This window comes from Coturnix japonica, chromosome 5, assembly GCF_054131305.1.
Source record: "Coturnix japonica strain WE chromosome 5, WE-NBRP24, whole genome shotgun sequence".
Taxonomy (NCBI): Eukaryota; Metazoa; Chordata; class Aves; order Galliformes; family Phasianidae; genus Coturnix; species Coturnix japonica.
Window position 1 is genome coordinate 51,329,610 of NC_140667.1, and position 13,812 is coordinate 51,343,421.

General features: G+C 45.5%; 2 protein-coding genes across 8 annotated transcripts in view; one reads left to right on the forward strand and one right to left on the reverse strand.

Moving 5' to 3' along the window:
* The window catches only part of SYT16 (synaptotagmin 16), a 160,929-nt gene that overhangs the window by 32,238 nt on the left and 114,879 nt on the right, over positions 1 to 13,812 (reverse strand). For 5 of the 7 annotated variants that reach the window (XR_014946813.1, XM_015865746.3, XM_032445133.2 and 2 more), the window contains one exon: positions 7,583 to 8,200. The exons of the other annotated variants lie outside the window; for them this stretch is intronic. Coding sequence is in view for 4 of the 5 variants with exons in the window: in XM_015865746.3 (XP_015721232.2) it covers positions 7,583 to 8,129 (547 nt within the window). In the remaining variant the exon portion in view is untranslated. The remainder of the gene's footprint in view (positions 1 to 7,582; positions 8,201 to 13,812) is intronic. 7 annotated transcript variants of the gene reach the window in all.
* On the forward strand, positions 11,797 to 13,674 carry LOC107315405 (inositol 1,4,5-trisphosphate receptor-interacting protein-like 1). The gene has a single exon (XM_085549570.1). The coding sequence runs from the start codon at positions 11,797 to 11,799 to the stop codon at positions 13,414 to 13,416; it is 1,620 nt and encodes a 539-aa protein (XP_085405696.1). The 3' UTR covers positions 13,417 to 13,674.

Genomic DNA, 13,812 nt, shown 5'->3' on the forward strand with positions numbered 1-13,812 from the left:
GATTTAAACTGGAAGAGGGCAGATTTAGACTAGAAATTCTTTACTGTGAGGGTGGTGAGACACTGGAATGGTTGCCCAGTGAGGCTGTGAATGCCCCCTCCCTGGAAGCAACCAAAGCCAGGCTGCATGGGGCTGTGAGAAACCTGGTCTGGAGGGATGTGCTCCTGCCTATGGGAGGAGATTGGAACTGGATGATCTTACAGGGGTAAGATCTTCTCTTTTTATAAGCATCATTTTCACAATGTCTTCTCTAGCAGTCTTTGTACTCCAACAGGTGGAACTCCTTCAGCTTTCCCAGTGCTCATTTCTTATTTGGCTTGGCACTAGTTCTAATGCAAGAGCCACTTTGTCTCTGTACAAAGCTATAAGGACATTCATCTGAAGTGGCACTGCCTTCTTCCAGAAAATGGCCTGCCTCCTCACAGAAATCAAGCTGGCCAAGGGGGTACCCAGCAGAGCCAGGACTGCTTGGTTTCTCTGTGCCACACTTAGAAGCAGCTAGATCCAGCACATGCATGCTGATTACAGGCCATTCGTTGCACTCAATGCGTAACCATCAGCTTCACACCCACAAGTCTTTGTTTGCTGATTAACAGGGTGGAAATCAACTCCTTCGCAAAGAGATTTGTTTGGGGTTGCTACGGATAACTACTGCATCGCAACAAGGCAGACATTCATTTTCCCACTATTTTTTCTAATTGAAACTTTCTGTTTGCTACCACAGGGTTCATTTACCACAGCCCTCCTGTATCACTGCTGTAACACCTCCATTTTCCTGGGAAAATCACAGCTCTGGGTAGCAGCAGCAGGCAAGGATGTGAAACCAAATACTCATGCGTTTGCAACCAGCAATGTCACCCAAAGCAGATGGTATTGTCCTCCTTCTTTATCCCTATTTCTCCTTGCTTCAGCTTTAGCGACCATGTGGAGTCATAGAATGGCTTGGGTTGGAAGAGACCTCGAGGTTCATCAATTTCCAACCTCCCTGCTGCAAGCTGGGTTGCTGGCTGCTACATCAAGCACTAGAACAAATCGCCCAGGGTCCCATCTAACCTGGCCTTGCATATCTCTAGGGATGAGACATCCATCACCTCTCTGGGCAACCTGTGGAAGGCTCACCTGAATTAAAGCAATAAGGAAGGGACACATAACTATTAAGGGAAGCGAGGAGCTAATTCAAGGCACCATACAGCAGCATGCCTGTGAAGCCAGGTATGGGAAGTAGCATAACCTGTGACCCAGGAAAGACAGCACATCTCAGCCACAGTTTTATGTCTGACAATTATAAAATAGCAAGCTACTGACATCTGCAAGATGACTCCTGGGCCCAACAGCTTTATAGCTACAGCATATCACTTACAGTAAGAGGTCTAGACCCCAAAATCGACCCTATGACACAGAGCTTCAGCAAACCTCAGTGCTCTCATTAATCCAAACTCAAGAGGTTTCTCTTTAGCACCATAACTCTCAACTACTAGCTGAAGAACACTCCGACGTGGATTAAGCTGCTATGTATACACTGTATGGGCTCCACTCTCCCTGAGCCTGAGGAACGCACTGTCTCTGAGCTCAGAGCACACGGTTTGTGTGGGCACTCACTCACGCCCAATATAGTGCTTCCAGGGATGCTTCATCATGCACCAATGCCAAGTTCCAGACAGGGAATGCTTGCCTGAGTGTCGGGGAACTTTCTGGTGGGGTGTGAAAGGCATGAGAGCATCGCTGATTAAAAATCATTTACTTCAAAGGATTTTCTACAGGCTTTTCTATGGACTGGTTGGAAATTCAACCCAAGTCTTCCACGATTGTTCTACAAATTGGTGTTGATGAAACCTCCCTCAATCAGAGGTAACTGCATGAGAACCATGCAAACAGCATCTGCAGAGGTACAGCTCAACCACATCTTCCTCATTACCCAGAAGATCCCCACTGGCACAATACAGCCATCTGCCACTTATAAAACTGCACATTTTTTCCTCCATGAATTCAATCTGCTCCCTTTACTTTCACTTTGGTCTTTTCCCTTGGTTACTATGGTTGTGTTTCAAGAGACTACTAGGACACACAAGATGATGCGTGCTACCAACAGATCATTACAAGAGCCTGAAATTAATTGGGAAAAAGATATTCATACCCAAACCCCTATCTTTAGCAAAAGATGAGGACCACCATCAGCTCATCTTTTGGAAGGGTGAACCCATCTCATATAGCTTCACATGAGTGCAATACAGAGATGTTAGGAAGAAACAGAGAATGATTATCCACGCTTTCAGCAGTCCTAACGATCATTCACTTCTGCAAGCATTTGCCTGCAGTCATGGGTTTGCATGAGCAGCCTTGTACAAAGCAGGCCAAACCAGCAATGACTGCAAACGTAAAGACAAAAAAGTACTACTGTTTGCATCAGCTCACAGAAATACTATGCTCGAGCTCTGCACAGAGTGATGCTAGTATGCCTGCATGTAACCTCCAGCACAGCACGGTGAGATCATTCACACCTGCCTCACCCGTAGTAGGAGATGGAAGGTGAGGAGGCAGGGTTTCTAGGAGAGGCAGCACTTCCCAGATGCTGCCAAGATTCTGCTTATTGGCAAATGAAGCCTCCTGAGCCCTAAACAACCTTCCCAGAGGAAGACGGAGTCGCAACTGCCATATGGGGAGTGGGAAGAGGATGCCACTTAGCAAAAGTGGATTAGAAAATACATGCACAAACACACACGCTCACACACAATTTGTTCTGCAACTGTGCTGAATGGCGACATCTATTTCTTCCTTTTTTAAATAAACCTTTCTCCATACAGCTTATGCAACCTTCTAGATAGCAAGCACAGACAACAGATACCCCTTAAATGAGTATCACTCCTGAAGCCCCTTAAGAAACTGGGCAGGAGGAAGCCTCGCCTGCTAGACAAGGAACTCGGTGAAAATCCAAGCCACCAAAATCTGAACCTTTAAAAGATGCAACTGCAAATTAGTATTTGAAATACAGAAAGGGCCACGGTGCCAGCTTCACGTGGACAAAAGTCTGCACACAAGTACTTTCTAAGCAATCCTGAGTTTTACAGAGATAAAGCATTCAATGCAAGCTCATGTCTGCACTTCACGTTATGCTTTCTCCCACTTGAGCAACCAGGAGTATTTTCTGTGAAGTGCTTTTGCCCGCTATCTGTCTTTGCTTTCCTTCACTCAGCGCTGCTGTCAATTCACTGTAGCCTCTTTAAATGTCCTGCTTGGAGTGCAGGCACTGATTTTATAGGACTGCATTCTGGCTGGAGCGCTGGCTGGCTCTATAACCAGACAGGTAATAAAAAACATCGGCACTTTGAATCTTCAAATGGAAACAGACCATCTATCTATTTTAGCTTCGGGTTCACACTAAAGTTTGATTTATCGCACAAGCAACATATTTTTCTTACGGGTCTATTTTGCTACATGGGACTACAGGACCTAATGAAAACTCACTTCTTGGCTAGGACTTCCTAGCTGTATGAAAGGTCATTTACTGAGGTCAGGATTGTTCACGTACAGCAGAAAGAATAATTTCTTCCACTACAGCAATTACTGGCAAAAATCAATGACCCCTGTTAAGCTGGAGGCCAAGGTAAGTAAATGCAATAGTGCTCTCTAGTTTTAAAATTCCCAGAGCCTCAGAGGTGTGCCTCCTGCTACATGTATTGAAGAGAGATATCTGGCCATCTAGACAAGATTCCTATTAGGACATCAAACCTCCTAGCATTCTAAGGTCAAAAAATTTACTTTAGCTAGCTTTGAGATTGCCTAATTGATGGGAAAAAAAAACCTCCACAGATTTCATGCAATTCAAGTGTAGTGCTCACCTATATATTACGCTAGTGTTATGAACACAGTGTCAGACAGCTCGGGAGACTCTTCAATCACAGAACTCGCTGTGCAAAAATAGCTCCATTTGATTCAGAAGGCTCAGCTCTGCTGGCGTGTCTCTCCCCATGCCTTTTCAGAGCAGTGGTTGCTGAAACCGCTACCTTAGTGGTCACTCTGACTTTTTGTTTGCAAAGGACATGGGCCCTGAGGAAGAAACAGATTAAGATCACTGTACTTATGGAATGCTTATTTCTATTCCTCACTTTTTTCGTTATTACCGGTTTTCTATAATAGAACCAGGCTGAGAAACAGACCTGCTCTTCCCCTCTGTTAGCAGTGCACTACTTTTAGAAGTGCCTTATTGCTCTGCTGGTTTTTTCCAACTCTTAAGCCAAATGTGCAATGATAGATTTGGCAGCCACACTCTCAGCAGCCACCCCCAGTCAGCTGATAGCAGCATCTCAGCCGCAGGAGGATGCAAAAAGCTGCTCCCTATCCATCCTGAGATGGACAACACTGAGGTTAGACAGCAAGGGATGGTCTCAAGGAAGCTGAAAGAGCAAGTTCATCTGTATTTGTGACAAACTGTAAATGTGTAATTTACAATTACATGCTCTGCAAATGCCAGCAGGGATCTGCACGCGTGGAAGGGGCTGCATTCCCATCGCTAACCTCTTACACCAAGCAGCCTGCGCTACTGAGCAACTTCATTCATTTTAAACTCATGGCTCAAAAACATCTGAAGTGAAAAACTTTTCCCTGCATTTGTTTTTCAACTTGGCACAACATTACTAGCATCGCTGAAGTACTGACTGGGACTCAGCAGCAGCCAAACCAGCACCCTGCTGATTAGCACGCCTCAGTGTCTCAGCACTGTGTTCAGAAACGTTTGGAGACATGTTTAGAGACGTGTTTAGAGAAGTGTTGTAGAGAGGGACACAGGTTAGTGGGGAATAGTGGTGATAGGTGGACAGATAGAATGAACGGCCTTTTCCAACCTTGGTGATTCTACGATCTAACAGACATTTGATTTACAAACCCCAGAACCTCACTGCTCGAATTCTATCTTAGATCCCTAAGCTGAAAAATGGTTTTCAGTAATGTGTTTGCTGCTTTGAAGCCTCAGAAAAGCTACTCAGGAAGCTAGGACATATTTTTTTAGGAGGCAAAAATGCAATCAAAAACATACTTGATAAAAAGAAGATGGGTAATGATGGTTTTTAACTGCAGTTTTGTTTTGTCTCAGAAGCACACAGTAAGTTTAGGAGTCACAAAAAACTGCATTTTGTTTTGAATCTTTTTTTTTTTTGAGAGAAAAAATTATTCTCCTCTGGGGTGTGGTTTTCTCTTCTCTTAAACCTAATAAACTATATACTGGAATGAGCTTGTAACGGGTTTCTGTGGCTCTTTAATCACCAGTGGCTGCTAAATGAAGCATATCTATTTTCTCTGTTACATTACTATTGGCAACCAGGTCGTCAGTAAGTGCCCAGGAATATTTCCATGGCAACAAAAAGCATTCAGCATTGCAACTGTTTTGTGCCAATTTAGCTTTAAAATATTCTATTGTGGAGAGAAATATGGTACATTAAGTGAAATAAAGTCAAGATGCAATGTTCTGAAAGAATATAAAACGTATTTTCTAGAAATGAAGAAAATATGCCAAATGCAAGGAAAAATGCTCAAAGCTAATACTGATGCTACCGAATGCCTTTGCTGAATGTCAGCAAGTCCATATGCTCACTTATGTTGTCACTTAGGGTTAGGTAACAAAGCTAACAGAAATAAGGATACCTCAAACATCTTCTCTTGATCGTTTTAATCCACGACTGAAATTTTAAGTGCTCAGGGTATTACAGCCTCTCTGCATGTCTAGGTTATCATCACAAGAGTTCATACTCTTGATGTTAGAGAATGAATCTGAAGGGGAAAAAAAGGAAATATAAAGAAATACATGAAATACAAAGAGCGCGAGTGCATTTTGGAAGACATTTTCAAATCACTGTTCAGCACCTTCTTCCCTATTATACAACTTGGAGAGTTCTGAGGAATAAAAGGCACCAGGTCCCAGCCCTCAAGCAGCCAACTTCATGACTGTCATGTCTTGAGGGCACCGGATCGCCTTCTGTACAGTGCAGTGCAGAGATAAAGGGATAAAAGACCACTTTTAAGCATTTAGAGTGACATTCCCTGTGGAGTAAAAAGCTATGCAGGGCCTTCTGAAGCACTTTGTGTGGAAGCAGAGAGCTCCAGGCTGCACCAATGTAGGTGCTGGCAAGCTCTGTAAAGTCAGCCTCCTAGTCCTCAACAGCTCCAGACAGTCACTAAGAAGGAAAGCTTATAAATAAACAAGAGCCCAGCAACAGCAACTTGGTCAGCATCTGCTCTCAGCTGGGAAAAGGTTCGCAGCAATTCTCTTCTGCTGCAGTGACAGGTTACTCCAGTACCTCTCAGTGTCTCTCTACCATGAGCCCATCTCATCCATCCACATGCTTTTAAGAACCTTGATCTTCAGATGTCCCTGCAGATAACACAGCAGGTGAGAAACTGCTTTGACAGTGGCAGCAAGCCATTCTTGGCCCTCAGCTCTCTGAGAACTCACAACCTTTTCTCCCATCCTCTGTGAATATAGGTACGGGTCCAGAGACAGGACAAAGACCTGGTGGTCACCACCAGAACACATTTGGCACATACTGCTCCCCAGACAGTAATAAGGAAAGGAGCTAATTTTAACAGCCAAAGAATGCAGCTGAAGTTTATAACTTTAGCCTGATATTCCTATTAAAAGCAAAACCAGAAAGCCTAAACTTTGACAGTCCACACTGAAAAGGCTAAATAAGTAACACTTCCCTAGAAGTAGAAAGGTTCTTGGTGAAAGAACTCTTAGTGAAAAGCTCTTGGCCATTTTAAAGCAAACATTTTCAATAACTTCAACATCCTATTTCAAACATTTGGTTGGAACACACATCTCCACTCATTTTCTGCGAACCAAGGAACCTCTAGCCACATCTACAGTGGGATCTAATGAATAAAAGTCCAGTGGCTGAGGTTCAGTCCTGAGCACAAGTACCTGAGAAGCTGTTCATGTCACCTAATGATAAGAAGTCATAGTTAGGTTTAATTAAAACTGAAAATACCGAATTCATTTATCCATCCCATAATCTCCTGGCTGCTGTCCTTGTCATTTTAAATCAAAAAGCTGGTGGTGGTGGTGGGAGAGAGGGAAAGTGATTTGGGAGCCTGTCATCCATAAGATCATGAGATACAACTGGCTTTTTAGAAGAGCATTTTGCAGCACATGGCACAGTAACATCTTGAGATTCCTGGCACAATGAAACAAGGTTTGAGACTACATATATATCTTTAATAGCAATGATGAAAAGGCAGATGGTTCTCAAAGCAAAGGCTTAAGGCTAAACACTCCCTTCAAAAGATCCTGTTACCTGAAACAAAACATGGTGGGCGTACAAAAATGCTCCATGCTGCTGCAACAGGCCCTGACTGGTATTTAATATACAGCATTTAATCCTGAAAATTTCCACTAATTTCAAGTAGATCATTTTCATGGATAAGGAAAGAAATGGAAAGGGAATAGGGAAAGGTTAGATTTTTCTCTGGGATTTTTGATGAGGTTTTATTTAACGGTGAGAAACAAAGACTACACTCAACAAAATGAGGAGATATGCTACTACATCCAATCAATACCAGAGATGAGAAATCTAAGTGTTTGCTAGCTGCTTACCTGCAAAACTTGCCTTGTCTTTATTAATTTCTAAAGAGCCATCCATGCTGATGCTGTGATCATGGCCTCTCATCCTCGCAGAGGGCTCACCTTCATCTTCAGAGATGGTGGGAAGTGGCTGGAGATCTTCGTTCATCCAATGCGATCCATTGGCAGCCAAAGGCTCGGTCCTTTCAACACACTGGCCTGGTAAGCTGGAGGTATTTTTAACCCATTTTTGCCTCTGTAGACTCATGTCAGAGCCACAAGGGAGGGCCTGTGAAGCAAGATCACGACCTGCAATGTGACCATCTTCTCCAGGGCATATGTATTCGTCATCCCGCAGGTCCATGTGTCCTTCATCTTCTGATTCCACAGAATAATCCTCATAAGATACTCCACTGACCTCCAAGCCCTGGTTTCTACCTTCTTCTGACTCACGACCCACTCCACTCAAATTCAGCAATGAAGCAGATATAGAGTCTCCTGCTTGTTGGATAGCTTCGTATATTTGAGACAACCAAGAAGAGAGCGGCTGAAGAAAACTCTGAGCAGCCTCAGATGCCATGGTTAATACTATGACGGTATCTGGAGATTAGATGTTCAGTTCCACCAGCATGTCACTTATAATTCAGAAAGCTATTAAAAAAAACAAAAGGTGTCATAAGAGGTTACTGTAAATTGCTTGTCCATCAACATCAATACATTATCCAGCCCAGATGTCTAGATTTGGAAGGGCATAAAGGACTTCATTGAGAATACCGCTGGAAATCCAGGAACAATGAACAAATGGCATATATTGCTGGAGAGTTCTGGAAAGTTAATGTAAGTTAATTCAGTTAATAAATACATCATAAATATATAAAAATAGAACATGGGAGAAAAGTATGTTTTCTGAAGCAGAAAAATCCTTCTCACAGTTTGCAAAAGACCCTGGAAAAGAACAAACTACAGAAAGAGCTTCAGACAAAAAAATCTAAGTCTCCCAGACCTGACATCCACCACAACCTCAGGAAGTCCAGGGAAAATAAAGCATGGAACATCTGGGGACAATTATGCTTTTGCTGATTAAAACGACAGGTCAAAAGTTTCCAGAACAAGTCAATTTCAGAAAACCTCCTCACAACTTGCTCACTGTTTTAGTAATGTACTAAAAACTAATGTACTAATCGCACTCTTTTATTTTTTAAACAAGAATCAGTATCAGCTTCCTGGAATCTCAAACAAGTTGTAACCTGAAGAAAGCTAAGGTGCCATTTTGCCCAATGTACATTTTCCCACATTGTCACAAAACAGACACTCCGTCAAGACCTCAGAGAAGGAAAAACACAAACAAGGCTCAAGATGGACAGGACCACTTTATTTACCACAATGCAGATAGGCTGAAACACCAGGAGACCCATGTCTTGAGTCAAGAGGCGGACTATGTCTGGGATTTAAGACGGACCGTACCAGGTTTAGTATAGTTATATCTGCACCAAATGAGAAGAAAATTGTATCCCCACAAATTGATTAAATTGGACCAAACACAGTCAGAAGGACTGCCCAACAAGTGTTATTTCATCTCACAGGGTTCCTTAAAGGAATAAATTAACTGATAAAAACTGGTATCTCTGCAATCAAACAATTCTGTTCACCATTCTGGTGGAGGACCTATACAGGATGGATAACTGGTTACTTAGGTGAAAGCTCAGCTCCCCAAGACAACGGAGAAGAGATGTGATCAATATGTGTGGGATGGGACTGGGGGTCTTAACCACCATAGATGCCAAAACATCAATAAATAAACTAGTTGTAGTAAGCCTTCTCCTTATGATCACTGGTCATATTCCCCACTGCATGAAGTAAAGGATGGAAATTCTCCTTGGTTCCTCTCTTACCACTGATACATTTGTAAAACGATTTCTTATTCTCTTTTACTGCAGTGGCCAATGCGAGTTCAGGTTGGGTTTTGCCTTCCTAACTTTTGCCCTGTATACCTTAGCAGCTTCCTTGTAATCTCCCCAAGTAGCCTGTCCCTTCTTCCACAGGACACAAGCTCTCTTTTTCTTCCAGACTCTCAACAATAGTTCCCATTTCATCCACACTGGTCTTCTTCCCCTATGGCCCACCTTAGAGCACTCAGGAACAGCCTGGCCTTGTGACTTGGCTTGTTTTTCAGCCCAACAAGCAAGTCTCTCAATCTGCTTCACAGCATGTCCAGCAACAAAGCCAGGTCACAGGAGTGATGCAAAGTTTTAGCAGGGAGAAACCATAGTTCAGCCCAGTCATTACAAGCAGAAGGGAGCAATCGTCTCTGTCAGCTTGATGTCAGTGGTGATACAAGATTAGTAATCAGCTCAGCTATATCTCAATGCTGATGAGCCAAAAGCATTAATCTTCCTAGACAACATGGCCCACACTGAGCATCCACAGGAATACCATTCCACAGATCAGGAATATATCCAGGGGCAATGCTTTAGCACTCTCATTATTCCATAAATATGGTCCACCATAGTTCCCCTTTTTTGTAGTCCCATATGGGACAGCACACTTTGGCTGCTTGTTTCCTGCTGTATCATTACGCCAACCACACCAACAGTTCTTGATTGGGCTAGAAAAATCACCTAATTTTGGGGTGAGGTTGGTGCCACCTGATATTTTTCTAGCAAGTTCTCTCGACAACCAATTGGGTGTTTCACTGCCAAAGATCAAACATGCTGACCCATTCACTGGCATTGCTCCCACAGCTTTTGACCCTAATAAATTCAATTCCTGCAGATCCCATGGAAGAGTGACGCTTAAATTTTTAATTAAGCATGCAGAAAGATTACTAACAGACAAACTAGTGCGACACTCAACACTCCGATAACTAATAAACTCAGGAAACAATTCCGATCAGCTAAGTATCTGAGGACCTATCAAGCAAGTCTGAAATGGACCACTAACAGGCTGTAGGCTCAAACAGAAATCTGACTTGGGAATGCACTGTTGGATAACTCCCCTAACACAGCCCATTCACCTTCCAGCACTGCGTCCTGCAAAATGGCTGACCATTCCCCCCACCCTGGGGTACATCATTGCAGATGCCCCCTTCAGCCCAACCTGCCGCAACCAGTGTTGACAGTGTTTTCACCCCGAGCTTCACCACCTGCTTCTCTAGGAAACTCAGAAACAAAGACAGTGCTAGCTCAAACACTATGTTGTTTGTCAATGGCAGCTTTGGTGAGCTCCTGGCTGCCATCCTTTCCCCTGCAGAAACACTTCCTGATCATTCCTTGATTGTCATCAATCACAGCCGGGTCCCTGTTCAGGTGCCATATGCAGGAGCAGGATGGTGAAACTCGGAGACTACACGGTATAAGTTAACAACTGAGTACAACTGTATTACCATTTATACCCCAACTGCATTCATGGAATAATACGACTGGATAATCCAGACATGGTACAACAAATGACTGGCTGCCTTCCACTCAAATAAACAGTTCAACAATACGCAGACATCGTGAGGACTCGGGACCCTCGATGCCTAGTCTCTGCCCCACTGCCCCTCTTTCTCCCCAAGCCTTCTCACAAGGCCATAACGCCCTTGAAGCTATCATGTCCTCCCTGCTCTCCCAACCAACTCCCAACACCAAACAAGTTTGCATGGATCATATTTTTGGAATTTAATTTGAGAAGATACACGAGGAGCAGAGCATCCACAGGCCGGGTCACCCAACTTTCTTTTTGAGATCGCTCCGGGCTATTCCGGTCTGCTTTGTAAAGGGAGACCCAGGGAGCTCAGTGCAGACACGTGCCTCGGAACAGGGCCGATGCCGCAGCCATGGAGACCCAGGGCAGCTGAGGGGGGCCGAAGGGTGGGGCCGAAGGGTGGGGATGGGGCGTCTGTGATGACACAGTGCATCACAATGCGGGGCTGACATCGAGGCCAGCAGCGGGCAGCGCTGCTCCACTTTGGCCTGGGCCAGCGGTGAGTGCAGCAGCAGGGGGAAGGCTGTGCTGGGCCGGGCGCGAACAGCGGCCCGCGAGGGGTTTGGGAGCCTGCAGTGCCGGCAGCGAGCGCTCAGGGCAGCCTGTGAGCGGCTCTCTGGGCAGTCAGCAGCAGCTCTGGCCTCAGCCCCCGCTGCCTCCCAGCTCCCTCGGCCCCGCTCCTACCTGACCCCAGGGGCTGCGGCTCCTGGCCCCGCTCCCCCAGCCGTGCGCGAGCTCCCACCCAGCCCCACTGACCTCCCCTCTCTCATCTCTTCCAGATCATGGCTTTGGCGTTTTTCTTCGCCTTGTTGGCGCAGAGAGTGTCTTTCGTTGGTGATGAGTTGGATGCAGAAACGCTTGAACGCATGCGTGAGCGTGCGGTGTTTCTGCAAGAGCAGATGACACTGCAGTGGCAGCACGTAGAGAACGTGGGGCAGAGATGGATGGGCATTCGTGCCTTCCTCTCCTCTGTGTTGCCTTACTGGAAGGTTTACAGCCTTCTTGAACGCATGCGTGAGGTGTTTCTGCGAGAGCAGAAAGAAAAGCCTCTGCAATTAGAAGAGAGGAACCTGGAGAAGAGCAGGGTGGATATTCAAGCCTTGCTCTTCTCTGTGTTGCCTTACTGGAAGGTTTGCAGTGTTCTTTGCATTCTCTTCCTTTTTCTCTGGTTCATGTGGAAGATCTATAAAAAGTTCCAGAGAACTGAAGACATCAGTGATGAGGAGAGCTCCATCAGTGAGGAGAAGCAGCAGGAGCAGGAGGAGAAGCAAGAGGAAGTGGAAAAGGAGGATCTTTTCTTTGCTGATTTGCTCTGGCCAGTTGAAAGCCATGAAAGCAACTGCAGACAGATGCACTTGCTGTTCAGTGGCCTCATCAATATCTGCAAAGGCCTCTTGGTAGATACTTTCTATCCGGTGCCAGAGCACCCCATCGGGGTGGGCAGTACCTATGAAGACTGGTCCCCCCCTGAGAACGTACCCGTCTACTGCCTGCTTGTGCCATTGAAGGCTCCCCGTGGGCACGTTTTCCACCTGGATCTGGGCACCCCAGGGGAGCTGCCAGCAAGGAACTCCCGTATCCGTGTAGATCTGGAATGCACGTGCGGGAGGGAGCAGGAGATGGGTATGCAGTGCTTCCTCCACACCGCCAAGAAACAGCTGGGAAAGCAGCGCTCCAGCCTCCTACATGAACTCTGTACTGACTCCTACCTAGATACGGAGAAGACAGTCTTCTGGTTCGAGGCAGTGATCAAAGATGCCTGGGAACGCATGTGTTTGCCAAAACCATGCAGACTTTATGTGGAGGCGCGCAGGCGCTCCTGCAGGCTGACTGTGACAGATCGGAACAAAAGAGAGAACCTTGTCAACATTCTGTTTGGCGTCCAGCAGGACAATACAGACATCTTTCTAAACAGCCAGGAGATACAGGTTGGTCGTGTTCCCAGCACGACCTGGCCACAGACTTGTGCGGTGGCAGAGGTGAAGTTCTTCCAGCACATCGCTGCCCATGCCGAGGAGTACAATTTCTATGTCCGATACATGCAAGTGGCTGCCTATATCCGGGTTGGCCTCCACTTTTATCCCTATGAAATGAAGACCGTGCTCATGCACCTCCTGACTGCCATCCCTTTGGAGAGCTGGAAAGGGAGGTATTTCCTGCTGCGGGTGGATGACATCGTGCGCTACCTGCGCTGCTGCGTGGAGGAGAAATGCCTGAATCATTTCTTCATAGGAAATGAGGACGTGCCTGCGGAGATTATCTTGCCGCAGGAATTCCGAGCATCCCAACCGCTCAACCTCTTCCAGCACCTGGTGCAGGATCCGGACAAACATGAACAGGCGCTGCAGGATGTGGAGGAGCTGCAAGATCGGCTCGCAAGCCTGCTGATCTATGGGAAATAAGAGACACCCACTTGTTCCACAGACGAGCAGCTACAGCAGGCTACGTCTGATGGATTTCAAAAGAAGCTGCTTACTTAAGGCAGCCTTTGGAGTATTGCAAGACCACGAAGACATCTATCCTAGCAGCCAGAAGACTGAGCAGCGACATCCGTATCCATGTAGCCACCGGCATTTCTGCGTATGCCATGTTAGTCCAGCCTTTTAGATGCCGGGGCCACATGGAGTGAAGAGGAACTGTCTTCGGCCACACTGAAAATACAATTAATGTAGATCAGAAAAAAAAAAATATATTCCATCGATGTATATGTTCTAATAAAATTTAATAAACTTTAAAAAACAAACAAAGAAAAACAGCAGTATAAGTGCCCTTCTTTTGGTGAAACCAATGCATCAGCT